General features: G+C 38.3%; 1 protein-coding gene across 11 annotated transcripts in view; it reads right to left on the minus strand.

The window, feature by feature from the left end:
- BNIP2 (BCL2 interacting protein 2) overlaps positions 1-18,425 on the minus strand; it is a 31,461-nt gene extending 13,036 nt beyond the window's left edge. For 5 of the 11 annotated variants that reach the window (XR_004002226.1, XM_030576882.1, XM_030576884.1 and 2 more), the window contains exons 1-8: positions 18,118-18,205; positions 15,795-15,824; positions 8,460-8,588; positions 6,905-6,972; positions 5,317-5,484; positions 1,969-2,145; positions 1,023-1,125; positions 626-757 (exon numbers count right to left, since the gene is read on the minus strand). Coding sequence is in view for 10 of the 11 variants with exons in the window: in XM_030576882.1 (XP_030432742.1) it covers positions 626-757; positions 1,023-1,125; positions 1,969-2,145; positions 5,317-5,484; positions 6,905-6,972; positions 8,460-8,588; positions 15,795-15,805 (788 nt within the window). In the remaining variant the exon portion in view is untranslated. Of the gene's footprint in view, positions 1-625; positions 758-1,022; positions 1,126-1,968; positions 2,146-5,316; positions 5,485-6,904; positions 6,973-8,459; positions 8,589-10,869; positions 10,939-15,794; positions 15,825-16,597; positions 16,691-18,117; positions 18,214-18,401 lie in introns of those variants that run through there. The other 6 variants (XM_030576880.1, XM_030576886.1, XM_030576881.1 and 3 more) reach the window with 6 other exon arrangements.
- Positions 18,426-22,705: the final 4,280 nt, after the last annotated feature.

Here is a 22,705-nt window from a genome sequence, read left to right on the forward strand (position 1 = left end):
AGCCAATAAGAAATTTCAAATCCAGATTTGGTGTATAAAACGCCGCCCCCCCTCCGTTTGTGCAACCCCCCCAGGATAAATGTAATCTAACTGCAAGCTCAGCAAATGGGGTCTGCTTAGACTTTTACTGTAAACACTCATGGGAACAGTTCAGCTGGAAAGAAGCATTTTTTGCTGCTTCTTACTATAGCTGTGCAAAAGGTTACAAGTACCTTTTCATTCTAGTCTTTCCTTTTACAGTTGACATTGACTTGTTCAACAGTGTGACAACTTTCCTGCAAAATTATTCAGGAAGCTCACTTTAAATAAGACCATACAGTACACTGTGAAATCTTTATTCAGTAGTATTTCACAAAGCAATTGTATGATTGATGGAAACAGTTTTGAAAAGCATTTTCATTTTAAATTAAATGAAATTCTCCAGCAGTATTTCTGCCTTGGAGCTTCAGTGCCTAAATCATACCAGTGGGAATCAGGACAATTGTCGCAGGGTTCAGCATTATCCAAAGCCTTGCAGACTTAAATTCACAATATGCTAATTAACAATTTTCACAAAATACAGATAATGAAAGAAAAGTGATATAAAGGGATTTCTAGATACCATTGTAATAGAATTTTATCTTACCTTCTATCAATTTGCTGGTAACATTTCCTGAGCCAGCCTAAACTTGGCATTTTTCTCCGTGTTGTAGCACCATTTAAATAAACTATCATATAGTTCTCTGCTACTAACAGTTCTAAAGTGCCAACAACATATCTGTAACAACAAGTAAGGAAAAAGCTTTCAAATGAAAAACTGAGTGACAGTTAATGTGCAAATTAAAGAATTTATATTTTTATAAAGGCTCAAAGGCTACAGAAAAAAAATTAAATATCTTAGCCTAGTTTGGTATTTCCCAAAAATAAAATTTCATGTAAAAACCAGAAGAGGCTGATAGCCCTTTTTGCATTGATGGAATTCTACTATGAGATCATTTACGTCATTTGTGGACAATTCTTAATGGCAAAAAAAGACTACTTACTTAAATAGATTATCCATTAGATATCTGTAGTTAGGCTGACCGCTTTCAGGCATAAAGCAAACAGCAAACACAACAATAGCATTTAACCCATCACCATAATAACCTAAAAGGGAAAACAAAAATTAATAGCAAGTAAAGTAAAGTAAAAAGTAATGGAGAAGTCTAACTACACTGATCAAATTCTACCCTAGTAAACACTGCACTTTTGTGCTTTTTCATCATATTTCAAAGTGCTTTATAGATGAAATACTAGAGGCACAAAAAGGCTAAGAAGACACCATCCATTTTATAAAAGCGTGTATTTTTTTTTAAATTTACTGTTACTCAGATAGCTAAATTTTACTATAAATGAAAGATGCTCTAATTTCTATTAGCATGTTTACTTTATGTATTTTACACTATTTGCATGTAGTCAATTTCCCTTCTGAATGGATTTTTACATACACCACAGGGGAAGACAGACATTAAACTGGACAGTGACTGTAAAACCATAAAAGCTGTTATGGGGGTCTACAAAGGCTGCGATAGCACTCAAACCTATATTTAAAAAAAAAACTGGTTAAACTGGCAATCCACGTATTGAAATGCTGATAACTAGTCTGTCACTACAGCAAGTTCAGTCCGGAAGAGTTAAATATACTCCACACATTTTGTTCTTTTAATTTATTTTAACATTCACCTCTCTTTTTTGGTCCCATTTTGGTTTTCACTAGTTAAAAATTTTTAAAAAAAAGTTCAAAAGTTTCACTAGTTTTCATCAAGACTAGGGTAGCTTTTTTTAAGCCAACATCCCTAATATACCCATATGCCTTGCTACTGCAGCTCATGACATGGAAGATCTGGGAATTCCTCAATACTACTACCACTTAAGTCTGTCCCCCCTCCCACTTTGTTGGGTGTCCTAATTTATAGGGGCTACCCCTCAGCCCATGTCATTAATCCTTACCTCCATGGCTGATAACTTTTTTATAGGGTTCAATTGCCTTCATGTCTACCCTGTGATCCTGTTCTCCAATCCTGAACATACGCCAGCGTCGCCCGTCATCTCTCTCCTCTGCAGCAGTGTATTCAGGAAGCGATCCTTTTCTCATTACTTCAGTAGTTTTTGGTTTTGGAAGATCATCTGTCAACATTAAAATACACCTGTTATCCATGAAGATCTTTAACATGATAGTACCAATCAGATCGCAAGTTAACCACTTCATTCTGTTTGGATTATTATAACTTTCTATATCATCAGCCAGAAATACCTGACTTAGTTCCATCACTAGAAGATACTGTGTTAGATGTCTCTATACAGTATGCTGATAAATATTGGGCTCTTGGCTGTATTTTATATGAAGCTGCCTGACCTCTTAAATTTCTGAGTATGTAGAAGGCCTTTTAGGGAAAGTACATATGCTTTTAAAACATTTGTTACCATAAATGCTGCCAAATTAGATACAAAGTGGTTAACTTCAATTATTATGTTTTGTTTGATCAGAGATTTACATGGTAAAGCATAATTTAATACATTGATAATAGCTGGTAAGCAGACATGCAAATAAATCTTGTAGAAATTAAAGCTAAAAATACATATGTTCAAAATAATTGAAATTTATGCTAAAAAGAGCAATCTTCAGAAAAGATATTTCTAATAAAATCATGATTCTTTGAATTTTAGTCGCACAGACCTTACCAAAAGTGAGAAAAACCTACTGCATGTTAGTTGTCTGTTTCCAAGACAAAGCTGTTAATGGAAACTATCCTTCCAGGAAAATGAAGACAGCAGCATTAAAGAAAGAAAAGACAGAAACCCTTTTCAGCAACTTTTTGTAACAAACTAACTGGAATATTTCCTGAATCATGTTATAAAGTTATCCATAAACACCAAACCATATTCCCTAAGGCTGTAAAATATGGCCAACCCACCACACGCCTACACCCATATATTTCCTGCTCTCACTTCCAACACATTTAACTTAATTTTTTTAAGCATCTTAAATTAAGCTTTTTAAAAAATTGTTTCCTGGTTTACATTAGTCTTACCTTCCCTGTCAAAGGATTTTTTCTCCTCTGTCCTGTTATTTTAAATGCAGTAGCATTCCTATTTATGCAAGAATGAATTAATCTCTTACAGTACAACAGATGCATCAAATAGGAACAAGCTTTTAGCAATGTTAAAGAATTTAAAATTTCCTTTGACATTTTAATAGGTACATGCTTAAAGCAAGAAGAGAAATTATCAGAACAATACTGAAATAGATAATTGTCAACTTTGTATAAATTGTTAAGAGTCTCAATGCCAGACAGAAGGATTCTTGAAAGATGCTCTTAAATTTAACCATATTTTAACAACATAAAATTCATTTAAATTCAGGTCCCAATCCTGCAGTCTGATCCTTACATGTGGATTTCTGCACCGTGCGGAGCCCCATTGAATTAATGGAGGTTTGGTACAGGCATAAGAGTTCACCTACAGGAATTGCAACTGCTTTGAAGGACAGAGTCATAATTCAAAATGATCTGGACAAATTGGAGAAATGGTCTGAGGTAAACAGGATGAAGTTTAACACAGACAAATGCAAAGTGCTCCACTTAGGAAGGAACAATCTGTTTCACACATACAAAATGGGAAAAGACTGTCTAGGAAGGCGTACAGCAGAAAGGGATCCAGGGGTTATAATGAACTACAAGCTAAATATGAGTTAACAGTGTGATGCTGTTGCAAAAAAAGCAAACGGGACTCTGGGATACATTAACAGGTGTGTTGTGAGCAAGAAACAAGAAGTCATTCTTCCGCTTTACTCTGCGCTGGTTAGGCCTCAACTGGAGTAGTGTGTCCAGTTTTGGGCACTGCATTTCAAGAAAGATTTGGAGAAATTGGAGAGGGTCCAGAGAAGAGCAACAAGAATGATTTAAGGTCTTGAGAACATGACCTCTGAAGGAAGGCTGAAAGAATTGGGTTTGTTTAGTTTGGAAAAGAGAAGACTGAGAGGGGACATGATAGCAGTTTTCAGTTGTTATCTAAAACGGTGTCATGAGGGGGAGGGAGAAAACTTGTTCATCTTAGCCCCTAAGGATAGAACAAGAAGCAATGGGCTTAAACTGCAGCAAGGGAGGTTTAGATTGGACATTAGGAAAAAGTTCCTAACTGTCAGGGTGATTAAACACTGGAATAAATTGCCTAGGGAGGTTGTGGAATCTCCATCTCTGGAGATATTTAAGAGTAGGTTAGATAAATGTCTATCAGGGATGGTCTAGACAGTATTTGGTCCTTCCATGAGGGCAGGGGACTGGACTCGATGACCTCTTGAGGTCCCTTCCAGTCCTAGAATCTATGTATCAGACTGTGGGATCAGGGACTTACTTTCCAATTTTAGAGCAACCATATCCAGTTAAATAGAACTTTAGAAGTTCAACTGAAAATGAATTTCCTATTATCTTAAAGATTTTAAATGCAAAATCAGAAGAGTTCCTTGATGTACAATGAAGCTGTATGTGTGCCCCTTCCATGACCAGTATTCTGAAACTGAAAGGCAAACTGTTAATTAAATTCTGCAAAAGCTATTGACCATTTGTCTTGCTTTAGTAAACCAAGTGATCATGTGTTATGTCAATTTTCAAATATTGCCCAAATATTTTTTAAATGGTAGTTTACATCTTTTCAACAATTTTTTATATTCTTGCAAAAAGGGAAAAAGTAGCTGCTCCTTTTTTGTCTTATATGAACTAGTGATTGATTAAAAAAATAATAATGGCCAACCGAACAGTCAAAGAAAGAAAGTATAGTAGTAATTACTATCCCATAAAACTAATTTCTTTCCTTTGAAAAATGACACCTATTAAAATTATATGGTCCATCTCTTAAGCAATTTAGAAGTGTGCCCTACAGTTAATTTTCTAGCATTCTGTTCAGTCCAGTTTTGGAAATACAAAGTCTCCATCAGTGACAATTCTGTAACTTAATATGACTTTCACATAGCTTCTTATGATATTCAGCCTAAAAAAGTATTGGTTTTAATTTCATCCAATCACACTAAATAAACTGTCCCTTGTTTGCTATTCTGGCCAACAGTCTTTATAAATCCATGCTACCTACTCTTCATGATTGAGTTTTCCTCTAGGTGTCTAATGATTCTTAATAGTTTACTTTCCATCTCTAAACTTCTGATTCTTGGAACCTGCTAGCTCTCATCATGCACATCTAATTCTTTAAATCTTCTATCTCTCACCCATATGAAATACTGTGTACCTGAGCATAACCATCAGAACACATCTACTTAAATACCAGACAGAAGCAATGAACCCTTACCTTCCCATTCAAACTCATTACTGTTCTCAGATGGAGTATCTAAATCATCCAAATCGACCTCCCCACTCTCATTTAAATCATCAGACAACACCGATTCCTCGCTGTGATCCAGTGTTAAGCTAATATCTGGAGCCATTAGTTTCTTCCTAACTTTGTTTCCATTCACTTCTAATGGGTTTGGAGTAAAAGAAAAGATAGGTTACTTAATTTGTAGAATGCAAAGTATGTAGAAATGTTTATAACAAATCAGAAAAAAACAATCTAGTGCTTAGAACAAAAAAAAGTCTCATTAACATTCATCACCTCACAAACAATATTCCAAACACCTCCCCCAAAATACATCAATAGAATTTTAAGGTTGCAAGAATCAGTGCTTGAATCTCCAGAATTTTCTAGTTAAGGTTGTTGATGGTCCCTTATCTGTGCCCATTGGTGTACACATATGATAGTCTTTCATTTTATGCAGTGTTGCTGTAGCTGTGTTGGTCCCAGGATATGAGAGAGACAAGGTAGGTGAGGTAATATCTTTTCTCGGAGCAACTCCTGTTGGTAGAAGGTACACATTCTCGAGTTTCACAGAGCTCTTCTTTAGGTCTGGGGAAGGAAGCACACTCAAATTGCTGCGCAGAAACTTGTACTTTCTACCAACAGGAGTTGCTCCAATAAAGATATTGCCTCACCTAGACTATTTTACACAGCACAGACAGAAAAATAAACAGTACTCAACATACTTAACTGGCGAGGGAGTCCAGGATACTTATAAGAATGTATATAGTGAACAGTACACAAGACACAACCTAAGTATACAACAGTACTGAAGTTGGGTGCATGTGAAAGACTAGTTTAATGTAACCTGTTGTGTTAACTAGCTCCTGCTAGTCTCTTTTTTTACAGATTAAATAAAATCGTTATTATAGTTAAGAGTTAAATAAGTTATCGCCTTTGAAAAGTCATCATATGAACATGATATAATGAGTAATGGCTGACAAACTACAGTAAAATGGAAGGCTAGATGTTAGGCAGGTGTATGCTTAACATGCTTTAAAAGGTCAAGGCATATACCTGCATAACTGACACATCAGTTGAAAGCAGGGAATGAAATAAAGCGACTGATCCAGCACTGGAAATGACAAAATTAAAGCAGACTGTCATAGTCAAGGAAACCCCAAGGTAAAAGCAGGAATGTTGAGAAAAACTACATACAGCTACTTTGGTTTATTTCCTCCCTCCTTTGACATCACCTTTAAAATTTAGCATCCAGTGAAGTCAATATTAAAATGAGACTAAGAAACATCTAAATTGTGCAATAGAACCCGATAAGCTCTTAAAATTGACAGAATGGTTCATCTTTATTTGGCTTCTATGAATTTAAGACTGGCCATCAGGAAAATCTAATGGAATAGTTCATTTTCAATGGGTATTAAGCTCTGAGTTTACAGCGGAAGTGAAGACAACACCTTCCAGGTCCAATCTGTATTACGGCAAACGCAGTTTGTCTGTACTACAAACTTTGGTGGTATTCAAACACAGATATACTGATTTGAATACTGCTTACCCAAGACTTTCTACTATGTTAAGAGGTTCTTACCATGCTGGCCTTGTTGGCCAGTTACAGCTAGCATATCTGCTTCAACATTATCATCCTCTGGTAGGGGCCTGGTCCAGAAAAAGAAAGACACTTGTTGCAGGAAACACTTGCAAATTATTTAGTGAAAAATCCCATATACATCTTTAGACCAACACATATACACACTTTATAAAAAATAACATTGTGGGTTTGGAATCAGATTAAACATGTTTGTGGTCTAAACCAAGCTATCAGCCAAGCAGAGCATTACCACGGCTGAACAGTGATTTGCAGTTTTCAAGTGAGCCTAACCTACCGATGCTAAAAAAAACCAAACACACACCAAACCAGTAGTTACTGCCTGTTATTACTGCAAACCCTGGACTGTTCTATGTTATTATAAAATGTGATATTTTAAGAAGTTAAGCAAGACCAGAAAAGTTCTTAACTTGTATTTTATTATGAAGCACAAAAAGGGCCTTAGAGGCAAATCATTTAGTTAGATAGTGCTTTAGAAACCCTATGTCCTGCTAAAAATGCACAATGTCCTAGTTTCCATCTAAGCAATCTTAAAGAGATGCCTATACACTAAGATGAAGCAAAAAGGCAGAAAGATTATGTAAAAGAATATTTTAACTGAATAGTTTAATTACAACTATTAAAACCAACATGCCACACAAAATTGGAGGCTAAAGTGAAGCACAAGGTTTCTTCAAGTCTTGGGCCAAGTCTGCTATGAAGCAATAAAGAGAAAAAGAACAAGGTTGGATGAAGTTTTAATTTGTAACAAACAAACAGTATATACATTTTTCCTTCTTAACAGCTTAAACTATCCACAGTGCACATTTCAGGAAAATGTACTGCCCTATTCTGAAACACGCCTGAAAGTTGCAATTTGAAGATGTACCACCATATCAAGGATCAGGTTCAAAATTTGACCCAATAGATATCTAAGTCTTTTTCCCTACTTGTACAGTTTATGGAATTTTCTGGGGTGTTTTGGAAGTGTTTTAATTCATTTTCAAAAAGCTTGAAAGTGTAGACAGCCCAGAATTGATTTGCAACTTAATTGCCAACCAATGCATTTGAGCACATGATACTTTTTAGTCTTTGAAAGCATTAGTAGGAATATGTAGCACTTCAGAATTATGCAAAGTTACCTTAAAGCTTTAAGGTATAGTTCTCATTGCATGAATGTGGGAAGTTCACAGACTAACATTTCTCCTTGCTTACATGTTGCTAACAATAAGAGCCCTTCGCTACTCATTAAAAGGCAAGTTCATCCATTAAGTTGAGACCTTTTAAGCTGTACTATATTAGTAGAATTAGTTTTAAAAGAACATGTTGCTAGTGAATCATTCATGAAATCATATTAACATCAGGCATAAGGGCAAGTGGCCATACTGCCCAAGCAGCATACAACCACAAATATGCTGTAGAGGCAGGATGAATGCCTAGCAGGCCAGGTTGAAGTGCTAAGTAGACTGCAGTGGATAGTCTTTGTTTCTGAAGAGGAGTGATTTCAGTTTAACAGATTATTGGAAAAATTTTACAAATAAAAAAAACTCTCCCTCACCTTGGAAAATCTTCATCTTGCCACTCTTCCTTAAATTCAACACCTTCCATCCTCAGCCTTGCCTCAGTAGCTAATATGAACTCCTGGTGAGTCAGAACCTCTTGGATATAGGGTGTTAGATGAGAAGAGCTGTGGACAAGACATTTTAAAATGTTTAATAACACTGCCATGTTCTCTCAATTCCCACTCACCCCCTGCAAAAACAGCATTTAAAGTACTGATAGTGCACTAGACACTCAAATGACAAATAAAGCACAGTCTATCCTAGAAGAGTAAGATAGTAAATGATCAGACAGAAAGGCACTAGGAGAGAGAACAGCCTTATGGTTAAAACACTGGACTACAGTTCATGAGCTCTGCGTTCAGTTTTGCCACAAACTTCATGTATGATGTTGGGCAAGAACCTACTCTACCTCAGTGTCCCATTTTTAAAATAGAGATATACTTGTCTATCTCACAGGGATGTTGTGAAGATCTGACGTTCTGGGAGATACTCAGAGAAGAATGGAATAGTATAAGTACCTAAATACATCAAATGGAGGTTTATTATTATTTTTTTAAATTGAGATGAGATGGTGTCACGAGTTAGTGTTTGTGGGCCTTCAGTTTTCAGGAATTAGTTGGCTGAAAACAGAGATCCTAGCACACCCCCATTCCTAACATTGTGAGCCACATTATAAGAAATGAAGGAAAAAATGAGAATAGCATGAATAGCAAGAGCGTAAGGGGAACAAGGGGAAAAGAGACATCAGCAGATACACAAACTGGGGCAACATTATAAAGAGAACTAAAGAAAAGATGAGAGCATCAAGCCTGATTTGTTAAATGAAGTAAAGCCAGAGAAGAATGATATGAAAAGGGGGACAACATTTGATCAGGGGACAATTATGTTTTTATGTAGATAAAACCAGTTCTCATCAATGTCCCTGCCCATGATGGTATCTCCCATTCCTGAAAGGCACACAGTATATCTGAAGAACATAAGTATTTTTTGGCCTGTCTGTTTTAGTTTCAAGTTGTAAAATACAGCAAGAAATTAGCCTTCTGAAACATTGTTGGGCTGTGTCTCAGTTTCTGGTGTTCTAAATAAGATCCTATCTGCTGGATTTTGGAAGTTAGCCTAGTCTTCAATAATAGTAAAATTCTGCTCTCACAGCCACAATCTAACTCTCAAATCACACCTACATGGACATGCCTCACAAATGGGAGAGCAGAGTTTAGCCTACAGAACTGCAGAATGAAGGAATTAAAAGAGATATGAAAGAATGGAATACTTGCAATTGGTCACATCAAATGCTCTTCGGGAAGATGCCTGACACTGGCACCACGTGGGAAATCTGGAGGCACGACTTTCTTAATTTTATTTCATTTCCCTTGCTCTTTCCCCACCCCCTTTTTGAAATTCTATTGATTTAATTCAGCAAAATGAAAACTGATATTGAATACGTGATCCCCTGTAATGCTAGTGATTTCTTGGAATTGCTCAGCATAGCCCACTGAAACTTTTAATATTGCTTTTCTTGTTCCTTCCTCTCCCCTTACTGCCTTTCATTTATTTCTGTTAGAGGTGGTAGAATCAACCAAAAATCTAACTACTGATGATTAAGACTTCTCTAGAATCTTTACCACAATTCCATCTCTGAAAACAGCATTTACTTCACATGCTTCAAGTTTACATGCTATTTCATCAAAAATTACTAATGCAAATATTAAGCTGATACACCTCAGAGTTTAGTGATGAGCTGACAGTTTTAGGGATAATTGCTAAAATGAGAATTGAGGGAAAATGTTACATTGAAAGCTTGGTAATTTTGCAAAGCCATACAAAGATTCTCATGTGTTTTGGACATTCCTGATAATATAAATCCAACTGAACTAAAAGTATTGGCCCAGTGAATTCATGTACCAATTTCAGTCCTCTTGGTAATATTTCTAAGCTTTTTATGCACTCCCATTAGATCCTCTTAATTATTTTGCTACTGTTTCTTTAGATTCTACAACTGATGGTAAATAAATCATAAGTCATATTTAGAAAACCAAGGGCAACATTTTTAATGTTGTATACTTTTTCCCAGAGATTAGTAAGCTGATTGTTGTATAATTTAATGTCAAAGCTAGTTAAGATAGATTAGCTATACAAGAACCTTTTATCTAAGGATTTCTTGTCATTCTGATTTCATAAAGGGAGAGTTCCTAAGTGAATCAAAACAGTAGAGGATTCAGTCTTACCTGAAGAAAACTACTACATTTTATTTGTTAGGAAGTAAACTTTCAAGGGATTTCATTCTTGATAGTTAACAAGAAAAGGAGACATCAATACTAAAGCACATTAAGCTTATCAGCGCCTCAAATGCTGAAGAGAAAAGAAAGGAACTAAATGATTATCTTTATTTCTAGGATCTGTACTCACTTTTGATGTCTGTGACTTTGTCAAAAGGTGACATATGACACCGATTGCTGAAGCCTTTAACCTTTATATCTAATACGCAACATAATAAAAAATTACAAATATATGATTATGTTGATGAACTGTAGATTACAGCCAGGAGTTAGGAATAATTTAACATATCTGATTTAGAGTATTTTCTTGCATCTTTATAACTACCTCTCCTTTTGCATGTTAACTGATCTTGTTTTGTAAGCCACATTAGGAATGCAAACATTGCTTCAATGTGGAAAAATATCACTTGTATATTTTTAAATTAATATCTGCTCACTGAAGCTTCCATAAGCTCCTAGCATTTTTGTAGTATCAATCCAGATCGGGTGCCCGCTTTGGACAAAAGTTATTCCACAATTTAGGCCACAGAGATAAAATACTTTCAATACAAAGATAAAGGACCTGCACAAGAGGTGCTTTAGAAAAAGCTCTGCAAAGAACTAAAAGTCTGAAAGGGTCAGATCAACATCTCTTATAACTTTGCCACTTGCAAACAGTTTCAATCATCTACTGCTTTGCCACATATCTGTATAGCATCTAGTCCTTAGATCTGACCCAGATGTTGGATATTACATAGTTAATTTACTAACAAGTGCCAACATGTTTGCTTAAAAACCCTGAGAGATGCTCTAGCAGGCTGAACCTTGTAGGGAGACACTTTGCTAAGTGTCACAAGTTTGTCAACCCACAGTGTCCAGCCAAATACTTTTATGGCAGACAGCACTGAAGTGACTCACCTGAGAATGAGAATATGAACGGAGAATGATTAGTACTAGTAACTGTAAAGATTATTATATAAAATAAATTTTGCTTGCTAACTGTCTCCTAATTGTCCTGCTGATAATTGGTTAATGCTTATGAGGAAAGTGTGCACCAGTTAGGTTTTGAAAAAAGATGTCAAGTATTATTGTAAGATATTAATAGCTCTTAATAAACTGGATTACACCAATCCACTATTGCCACAAACGATCAAACAGTGGAAATCTCTCAGTAATTCTGGAAATGGTAATGAAGTTATTCTCTTCCGTCTCAGACAAAATTAAGCAAAGTCTTATGGTCTAGTTTATTTTGAAGAGTGCCTTAAAAGTTTATTGGAATTCCACAATTGTCTCAAAATCAGAACATTTTTTCAGATAAAAAATTTTTTTTTTAAAAGCCAGCTCACTCTGGGACATTCAAATCAAGTTGTGTTGTTCTTTCAGGCTCACATAGCACCAGTAAGAAGGAGTCCCAAATATCTGAGACTTAAACTTAATCCTGGTGATGCACACAAAAAGAACCTAGCTCAGAATCTCATAGATATGTTGATTTTATAGGGTATGCAGCACTAAGAACTTATCACTGAAGAAAGCATGAAACGCACAAGAGTCAAATTTATTGATTAGGAAGGTGCCATTTTCAAAGTCTCTTCAGAGATGGACTGGACTTTGAGTTACATACCACCACAATGGCGAATAAACTTTAAATCTGATCATGCAGCTAAAAAGCAGCCAGACTAATATAAAGGGCTAAACCACCAGAAAACTGTTTTGTTAATTCTTATTAAAAGGCACACAAGAAGTGATGGCCCTCCTACACTGATAACAAGAACCATCTAATTACTAACAAAATGTACAGTCTTCTCCATTCCTGAATGGCAAACAATTGATACTGTTTGAATCACAAGCAATCCCCATGACAAAACTAATTTCTACATTTGCTACAATTATTTTTAAGGGCTACTGATTTTATGTAGCACAGCAACATCAAGTAGACAAAACTGCAGAGTGAGACCAAAGGATTACTGATATTTATATGATTCATTTAGCCAATGAGCAAACTCTTTAGAAGATAGTAGTTCACTTTCATCTGGAAATTCAGCTATGTTGGCTACAACTTTATCACCAAGTTCAGTTACATCTGAGACACTAGTTTCTTAAACGTGTACTCCAGGGTATTCCCTCTCCATGTCATGACAAACTTCTGACTACAGTTCTAAAAAGTCAAGTACTTCATTTAGAATAGCTCCTGCTGCTTGAGTCAAATGATTTTCTTTATGAGGTTTAGTCTGTTACATGTTGAAACTGGACACTAACAAATCAGCATCTTCTTGTTAATTAAGTGATCAATGTTTCTAATAGATCGATGTTAAATGTTTGAAAGAAAGTTATATGATTGGAACTACACATTCCTATCAATAAGGGCAGGGAAATTTTGAACATGGCCTTTCCTGTAGAGTATTTCCCTTTTGGAGAACCTAACTCAGTCAAAACATTTCTCAATATAGACTGCAGAACAGAAGACTATATACAAAGGGAAAGCTGTGTAAGAGTGACAACCAGCAGGGAATATTTTGTGTGGAGTAAAAGTTACTAAGAACAATCAAGAAGGTAATGAGAGAAAACTGGAAAGATACTGCTTTAATGTGAAAATAAAAGATAATTAGAAATTAAAAGGAACACAGGAGATTAGGAAATGAGAAACTCATGTCCATGCAGTTCATAATGTGGCACTTTCAGATGGTGCTCTTAAGAGATTGTCTACAATGCATTGACATTTAAAATCCCAAATACCTTGAGCAAGTTTTCCTCTCACTACATGTTTGGACTATGCTGACAACTGTTCTTAATCTCAGAGGTTGCTGCATTTCAGTGGCCAAGCAATCCCTGTGTATGTACATTTTATCTGACATGTGGATAAACTTAAAAGATATTACTTAAGTATGTAACATGAATAGGGTTTGAGTATTTGTTCAAGATGCACTAAAGTTTAAAAGTTATTCTACAAAAAAAAAAACAAAAAAAAACTTTCCAGATCTATTAACTAGGCAGGAGGAGAGAGATGATTGCAACTGGATTCTTATCAGCATTATATTATATTATATTATATTTAAAAAGCAGGTATTTTTAAGGACTGTATAACACAACTGTAAGTAATTTACGAGAAGAATTTCAAGCCCTGCATAAGAGATTGTCTGCAAAATATATGCTGATTAAAAGGAAGACCAAATTTTGGGTCCACTAAATGTCAGCATCTCTTTAAACATTCATTCAGATTAAATAGTCAAGATAGACAAAACAGTCTAATATCAGAGGGGTAGCCGTGTTAGTCTGGATCTGTAAAAGCAGCAAAGAGTCCTGTGGCACCTTATAGACTAACAGACGTTTTGGAGCATGAGCTTTCGTGGGTAAATACCCACTTCATCAGTCTAAGTGAAGCTTCATGCATGAAAGCACTATCATCCAAAAGCTACAAGAACATGAAACTAATATAACAGGAGTCATAAGCAGCATCAGTTTGAAGGAAGTCAGAATATTGCTGTCTTGCGAATTAGCTATGGAATAATTTGACGCTTTGCTCACAAATGCTTACAAAGCAGAATGAGAGACCACTACTACAATTTCTGCTTGCACAGGTCCTGAACAAAAATCCTCAGTACACGATCCCCAACCTGCTCCTCTAACAGTATTGGACCCACTATGTTATTTTTTCTCCTAATGTACTAGTGGGGGAGGTGGGGCGGAAAAGAACATCAACAATTTTTCTCTGGTTCTCACCCACTCCTCCCCCAGCAAGAGAGAGCTTCTTGGAACAGTGAGCTTTGATCTCTTTCAATCACTCTCCATCACTTTACCTGTATATTTAATTTAAGCTTGATCTCTAAGTTTGCTATATAGATGTCTGTCCTTCATTATTGTTGCTAACTTCCAAAAGATGAAATTCACATCACATGACTAGTATGCAGTTCTGCTCCCTTACAAGAGCCAAAGTTTGGCTTTTCAGTGATTTCCATATTCCAGGTGTCTCAAAGCACACAAATTTGGATGTCAAAACCAGATTTTCTGCACAGGAAAGTATCATTAAAATCCAATTTCTTACTCTTTGATAGAGGTGCTAGAAGCATTAATGTTTCAAAATTAAATATACAATGTGTTATTAGAAAGTCCATTTTCGGAATCCATGGACAAAAACGCTTGGCCACTGACACTGTAAAAATCTATCAGTTTGTTCCATTGTTTGGAGTATCAGCAAATCAACTATAGATTGAGTCTTTACATCCTATCACTTACCATCTCATTGTCTGAAGCAGGTCCTTTAGACCAGGGTGCAAATACACTAGCAAACCAATATACTGAAGTTTGCCTTCCTACTGCCCTTGCTTAACCTGATTTGTGGTTAAGTAGCTCAAATCAATAGAACTGAAGATCGGACATCAACCCAAGTACTAAAAGACAAAAGCCTTGATACAGAGATTGTGTCCTTCCTCTCTTTGGAATCTATACCACAATTGGTTCTATAGTTAAAACCAAAGATGATCAGAAGTGATAAGATTCACAAGCAAACAGCAGATATTTGTACAAAATTAGGTGTGTGGTACAAGGAAGAGGACTTTATACATTCAGTACTGGATCAATACAGGACTACTTGGAAGTAGTGATAGCTTTAAAATACATCTTTTGAACCAATATGGCTAGAACTAAATATTGTATAAACAGAAACTAGACAGTCTTATCTTTCCACATAGAGAGCATTCATTTCTAGCCCTAGCAAACACTAATGAACTTAGTCACTATCTTGTCAACAACTTGATGCTGAAGGATTATTATGCACCAAGTTAGACTGAACTCTATCTTTCAGAGACAGTAAATCCATTCCATTCTAACACTACCAGTGATTTTAGAGTGACTTCACAGCAAGACAGAATGTGTGCTGGATTAACAGTAGTGGCTTCAGGTGTAGTAAGGTTTTCTAAATCCTGGTCCTGGACCAATGATCAAATAAAAAGTTCTATTCTTAGTTTAGAGAAATTGTTAACTTTTACTTCCAATCTCTTTTGATAATTAATGCTATCTAGAAAACATTGCTTAACATTTTTCCACAGCATTTAAGTGAGAACATTAAGTTAGTTATCTTACCTGTTAAGCATGAAATTTCAGTTCAAGTTGCTTTTAAAAAAAAAGCAAAAAAAACAGATATAGAAACATTTTGTAATGACAATGATACCATTTTCAGTGTTAACACTTTCATATGAACTGTGACTAGAAAAACAGCATTTCCAAATTCAACCAAGTGGCTAAAGAGTTACCCAGATTAAAATATCATCATATGTTTTACTGCACCTGAGCAAAACCCTGTTTGAATTGCTTGTAAGTTTGTGACATGAGGTAAAAAAAAAAAAAAAAAACGAAACAGGTAGGTAGTACTTCATAAAGATGGTTACATTTCAAGTCCTTTCTGCCTCTCAGAAAGTAATAAAAATGCCTTGCTTCATAAGCATCCTGCAACTCTAAAAATAGCTTTCATTGATAAGGAAATTCCATTTCATAATAGCAATACTAAACTCTAGGTAATGCACAGTACAGCAGTTATTGCTTTAAGTTGGTTAAAGCCACTTTGGCTTTGTGCCTCATAATATAACCCAAGGTGTTATAATCATCTTGAAGCATACACCCTAGCATGTCTTATTGCTTAATAAACCAATCATTCAAGGTGGCTAACAGGAACACAGGTGTGCAATTAACAGACTTGGCACCAGATTAAGCACAGATATGCTGAAAGAGATGGAGTTGTTTATAAATTTTATGCTGAAAATACTGTTAGAAAATTAGTAGTAATTACTTTAGGTCAACATAATGATCATTAGTGTTTATCAGATCATTAGTGCAAAGAACTTTTACTTGGAAAACAGAGGAGAGCATTGCAAGTTATATGTACTCACCTACCCTGGCAGTTTCCACTGAAGAAACTTGGGCATAATTGAAAAACATCTTAAGTGTCTGTTTCAGTTATGCAGTCACCCTGCATCTATAGCCTGACTGAACACAAACAATGATCATTTAAGGGAAGATTTAGAGTTCAGCCAGCAGTTCCCCACCTGTGATCCAGGTAGACTTGATTGATACATGGTGCTGGCTCCTCCTCATTTCCAGCATTAAAATACACTAGAAGTTAACACTAATTTCTTTCCTCATATTTCATTTGATGTATGCAATTGTTCTAGCTAGGATACAGTAATCTGATCTACAATGGGAGAGATAATCCATTAAATCATGAGTGAAGAGAAGGTGGTCCATGAGACTAGTCTCTGAAAAAAATTGGGAAACCTACATTAATACAAGGCCATTGACGTTTATAACTTTCAGGTTTTGAGCAACTTCTATTGCTGCTCTGCATAGAAAGCAGGAACGTAAGCATTCAGTTGAAGTTTGAAAAAATGCAAGTGAATTTAGTATTCAGGGTGCCAAATAGCGAGGTGGGTTCAGTATATTTCCTGTAATTTAATGTGGTGTATCCACCTAAATATTCAGAACCTGAGTTACTACAAAAATTAAGGCAGCCAACATTTACCTATTTTAAACTAGCAATCAACCCAGGAGAGATTATATATATCTGAGTGAGAGAGAGATTTGACAAAAAAGGAAGCTCAAGATTAACAAATTTCCTCTTTTCTGCAGGGTAACCACTAGAAGCTGTTCCTACTCTCAACAGCTACATTTTGGGAATAGGGAGTTGTCTGTTCATATGATAGTAAAATATTGACCACTGACTCCAGACTTTGTGATATCCTCCTGTTCTGCCTGCTGCTATCCCTTGAATTGACAGCAATTTTAAGAACACACTCCACATCATTTCAGAGTATGATTTTTGCACGTTTCAATCAAACCTACTCACAAGAACAGAGTAAGACTGAGCAGGATAGCATGACTTCTGAATCTGTAAAGCAAAACGCCACTGGCTAAACCTAACTAATGTTCTAGTGCAGATAACAGCTTTGCTTTTGAGAGTTTGTTAGACACATCATTACTGCACCATCATACAGTAGTTTAACGTTCACGTTATTGTAAAAGCACATCGAAGGCCAATGCCCACCTTCAAAACGTAACCGAGAAGGCACCCAACAAAGAGCCTGGGCAGCCCAACTGAACCGTGGCCACAGGCTACTGAGCTGCCCGCCAGAGACAAAGCAGCACACCCCAGCCCTGCCCCTACTCTCTCCGCGCCCCTTCCCCCTGCTGGGGGAGAACCAAAGAACGCAGCCGCCCTCGAGCAATGAGATGTCCAGCACCCCCCCGACTCAGTCACACCCCTCCGGGGGCACCTCTCCCCTTCCGTCCTCGCCCCCTCCCTCCACAAAGAGCCAGCAACTGGCCTCCCCCGCTCCACGGCCCACACCCCCAGCCAGCCCCTCCTCAGCCACAGCGGGGTCTCCCACCCCCTGGCTCCGGCAGCGAGACGTACCTAACGGGAAATGAATCCTCCCAGGCGGCCAGGGCAGCGGAGAGACCCCAACGCCTCCCGCCCCACCACCGCCCTGACCCGGAACCGGATAGGAGAAACCAGAAAGAGAGGCCGGAGAGCGGCGGGTCATACGACCCCGTGGGAGGGGGAACAGCCCCGGGCGTTGCAAATTAGGCGCATGCGTAGGAAGTTCCGAACGAACCACCTCGGGCCGTTGGGAGAGCTGGACGAACGCTGCTGTGAAGCGAGGCGCTGAGTGCGGGGTGAGGCAACCGGCCGCCTACCTCCAGGATGGGGCCCATGGGCGGGCGGCGCTGCTTGGTCTAGCGGGGCCGGGGCCGCGCAGCTGCCGGAGGAGGAAGGCTGGGCTGCGAGCCCGCTACGCGCAAGGCGCTGCTCCGCCCCGGCTTTCCTGTGCGAGCTGGGCGTGCCCCAGGGGGCGCGTTTGACAGGGGTTGAGGCACCTGACGCACCTGCGCTGCACTGGGAGTTAGGCACCAAAGTCACACTGCAGTGCTGGGCCTCAGCCACTGGGGTCTGTAAAAAGGGCCCCGCCCCACAGGGAGGGGAGGGTGGTGGGCTCAGGTACCCTGGTGGCCGGTTTGCTGGAACCAGTTGTATAGTGGGGGTGCTCAGAGCCATTGAACCAAACTGTAACCCCTGTAAATGCTGGAAGTCACTTCAAGCCAGGTGGTGCAACAGCACCCTTAGTTCCAGCACCTATGCATGGTGAGGGGGCATAGCAGTTCCAAGGGCAGGTAGCTGGGAGTCAGGCCGGCTCCAATCCTCATAGATGAAGACACTTATCTCCCATCGAAATCAAGGAGAATGAGATGCCTAAATACCTTTGAGGATCTGGGTCTTTGTGCTCTACTCTCAGAACCTTCCCAACCCCCAGGGGACTTTCTGACTCAACAGCAGTAACAAGTCTCAGTGCTTTTCACGCCAGTCAGAAATTATTCCCTATACTGTACATCAATTTAATAAAATTATAAACGTTAAGCAAAACAATTAAAAAAAGCAGTGTATCAGTCCTTCACCTCTAGAAGCTGGAGGCTCATCTGAGGTTAGTGCTGTATACGTTCAAGGCATAGGGCAAGTCCCACTTCTTCACAAAAGCATTTTGCAAAGGATGACGTGTCCCTGCTTCCTCCCCTCAAAAAAAAAAAACAAACAAAAAAATACCACTGGAAAAAAGAGTTATGGTTCATGCTCCAGTCAGAGAATTCACTATTCTAGACAAATCTAAATAAATGCATCCATAAAGCATTTTGATGGGTCATTTAGAAATGGGTGTAATTATTCTCAAAAGAGGACAGGCTCTTTTCCATGGAAAGGAAAATCATCTCAATATGTAGAAACATCAAGGTTATAATTTTTAAAATAGCCACATACTTGAAAAATAAAAAAATTAAGATATTTCAGTGGATCAGCAGTTGCACTCAAAATGTCTTCCTACTGCATGAAAAAGTTACGCTATTGCATTTTGAGGAAAGGAGAAATACAAGTACAGGAGTTTAGCCAAAAGGTCATCATTATCACATTCCTTTCTTATGGGGGAGGACAGGGGGCAGGAAAAGGAAGACTGCTGAATTGACTGGTGACTAGAACTGAGTCTGAAAATTAGGATATCTGGTCTATTGCACTTCTGATGCTGACTCTGTGTTCTTGCGCAAGTCAGTTCAGCTTTCCTATTTGTAAAATTGAGAGAATACCTGCATCAGAGGGATTATGTGACACTTATGCCAAAATTATCAAATTTGGGTCCCAAAAGTTAGGCACCTAAATCCTGTCTGGAAATAAGTAGTCTAATTTTTTAGAACTGCAGAGCCTCAGTGTATACTTTTGAAGTCAAAGGAACATGAGGGTACTCAGCACTAAGTCATAGCTAATTTAACTTAAAGTTAACTCAAATTTAGAAGGTGCTTTGAGACCTTTGGACTTCAACTATTTTAGATGGCTAGCTAAAACACTTATGCCATGCTATATTAATCATAAACCTTTACAGAAGCTACATTTTTCTGAGCACACACATAGTTCCCACTAGGACACTGACCTATGCCCACACTATCCTCCACCCTTTTAAAAAATCTTCCCAGTGAAGTCATGTACCTTGCCCACCAGAGACTTTGAGGTAGTCCTCCCACACAGGTCTTGTATATGCAAGAAAATTGTTTTGTCTGTAGTCTGCAGCTACTGCACTGCAGCATTGCTCACAACAAGATAAAAACGCTAGTGTAGATGGGCTCAGGCGTATTTACCACCATGTCATGAAACCTCCTTCCTTTCACATAAGCAGGTTTTCATAATGTTGCGTAAAAGCTCCTGAGCACTGTTTACACTAACACATTTATCATGTCTAACAGTGCAGCTGCACTGTTGCTAAAAATGGGTACAAACTTTTCTAGGGCAGGTGCAACCAGAGATTCAGATCAATACAGAATCATACACTCAGATGATTATACTGTGAGTGGCTAGATTTATAAGGAGCTCAGCACATTGCCACCATATTGAGGTAGCGGCTAACCCAGCCAGTTTCACTTCAGTTCTCCACCACCACCACCACCCCCGGCCCCAGGTTGCCAAGGCAAAGGTGGAAGGGTGCAAAATATGAAATCTGTTTCAGGGCAAGGAGGAGGGTCAATATAGAACTGGGAATAAACAAGTAAGAATGAGGGGAGATACAGAGGAAAGAGGAGGGGAGAATGGATTTAAAGGTGGGGAGGAAAAGAGGAATGAGCAGAGAAAAGTGAAAAAAGGAAAAAGAAGACAAAGATGAAGAAAAATATGACAGCACAGAGACAAAAGAAGAGCAATTAATAAGGTAAGGTCCTGAGGGTGGTGACCATATTATCTTATGTGTTTTGTACAGAGGTTAGCACCATGGGTCCTAATATATATTGGGTCCTACAGGCACTACCATCATATATATGTTTAGTAATCAAATAATAATTATAATATTCCTCAGGGCGCGAGATGGTTTAAATAAGGAAGAACTGGGTGTGCAGATACAGACTGCAAAATGCCAGAAGAGGCTGAGACTTGAAAAAAATAGCAAAAGGGACACAGATGGTAAATACTCATCTCTTACCTTGATTGTACATCCCCATTTTTATTCTGGGAAGGTGGCGTCAAAGAACAAGTTGGATGGGCGTTGCTTTGTTGAGAAGTGCACAGGGATACCTTTTTAATTTCTCTGCCCTCATGACCTTTATACACCTCCTTGAATGCCAGTCAAACTATTGCTGGTGCACCTCACTTTGAAATATCCCCCCAACCATGTCATCCCAATGTTCTACACTTAAGATCTGGTCACCTCAGTTATTTGATCACTTCCTATTGGCCCAATGCATGAAGCATCTTCAGAACTGGAAAAAAAAAAAAGATTGCCTGTAGGCTGGATTTTCCACTGAATCACTTATCCAAGTATTGAAGACAGCCAGCCTGGGGCACTGTGAGCTTATTTGGAACAAAAGACTTATTACCATTTATGGAAGGTAAGAGTCCTACCTAGCACAATATACTCTGCTATAGTAGAATATCCATGAATACTCTTGGAATTATGCCAGTCTCCCGAGGCTGAGCCCTGTAGTTCAAGGAGCTCTATACCTGTTATGCTAGGACATTATATTGAACGAAAGTGGAGATCCATCATTCAGCATGTTAAATTCCAAACATTGCTCAACACCTACTTATAGGTCTAGTAGTTTTATGTTTGAAAATCTTTACTTGTGGTCAAATATAAAAATCAAATCCAAATCTGTTGCAGGTTTCCATGTCACTATTCTTCTACCATGTTTATGTTAGGTAAGGTATCAGATCAGATTAATAACTGATACATTCTCTCATGGAAGTTGTTCCCTGCACTTTCGTGGATGGATGTGACAACATAAGAAGTTGGGTTTTCTTTACCCCTATAAATAGGGCCCTACCAAAGTCATGGGCCATTTTGGTCAATTTCACAGTCATAAGATTTTAAAAGTTGTAAATTTCATGATTTCAGCTCTTTAAATCTAAAATTTCACAGTGTTGTAATTGTAGGGGCCCTGACCCAAAAGGGATTGTGTGGGGAGTCACAAGCCTATTAGGGGGGTGGGTTGTGGTATTGCTACCCTTATCTCTGCGCTGCTGCTAGTGGCAACGCTGCCTTCAGAACTGGGCAAGTTGGAGAGTGGTGGCTGTAGGCTGGGAGCCCAACTCTGCAGGCAGAGCTGCTGCCTGCAGAGCTGGGCCCTTAGTCAGCAGCCACTATCCTCTGGCCACCCTGCTCTGAAGGCAGCAGTGCAGAAGTAAGGGTGGCAGGGTATGGTATTGCCACCCTTCTGCACTGTTGCTGGCGGGGTGCCTGGCCAATAACCACTGCTTTCTGGCCATCCAGCTCTAAGTACAGCACAGAAGTAAGGGTGGCAATACTGCAACCCCCCTAATATAATCTTGCAATCCCTCTGCAATTCCCTTTTGGGTCAAGACCCCCAATTTGAGAAACACTGGTCGCCCCTGTGAGATCTGTATAATATCGGGTAAAAGCATACAAAAGACCAGATTTCATGAGGGGAGATCATATTTCATGGTCCATGATGTGTTTTTC

This window comes from Gopherus evgoodei, chromosome 10 (assembly GCF_007399415.2).
Source record: "Gopherus evgoodei ecotype Sinaloan lineage chromosome 10, rGopEvg1_v1.p, whole genome shotgun sequence".
Lineage (NCBI taxonomy): Eukaryota > Metazoa > Chordata > Testudines > Testudinidae > Gopherus > Gopherus evgoodei.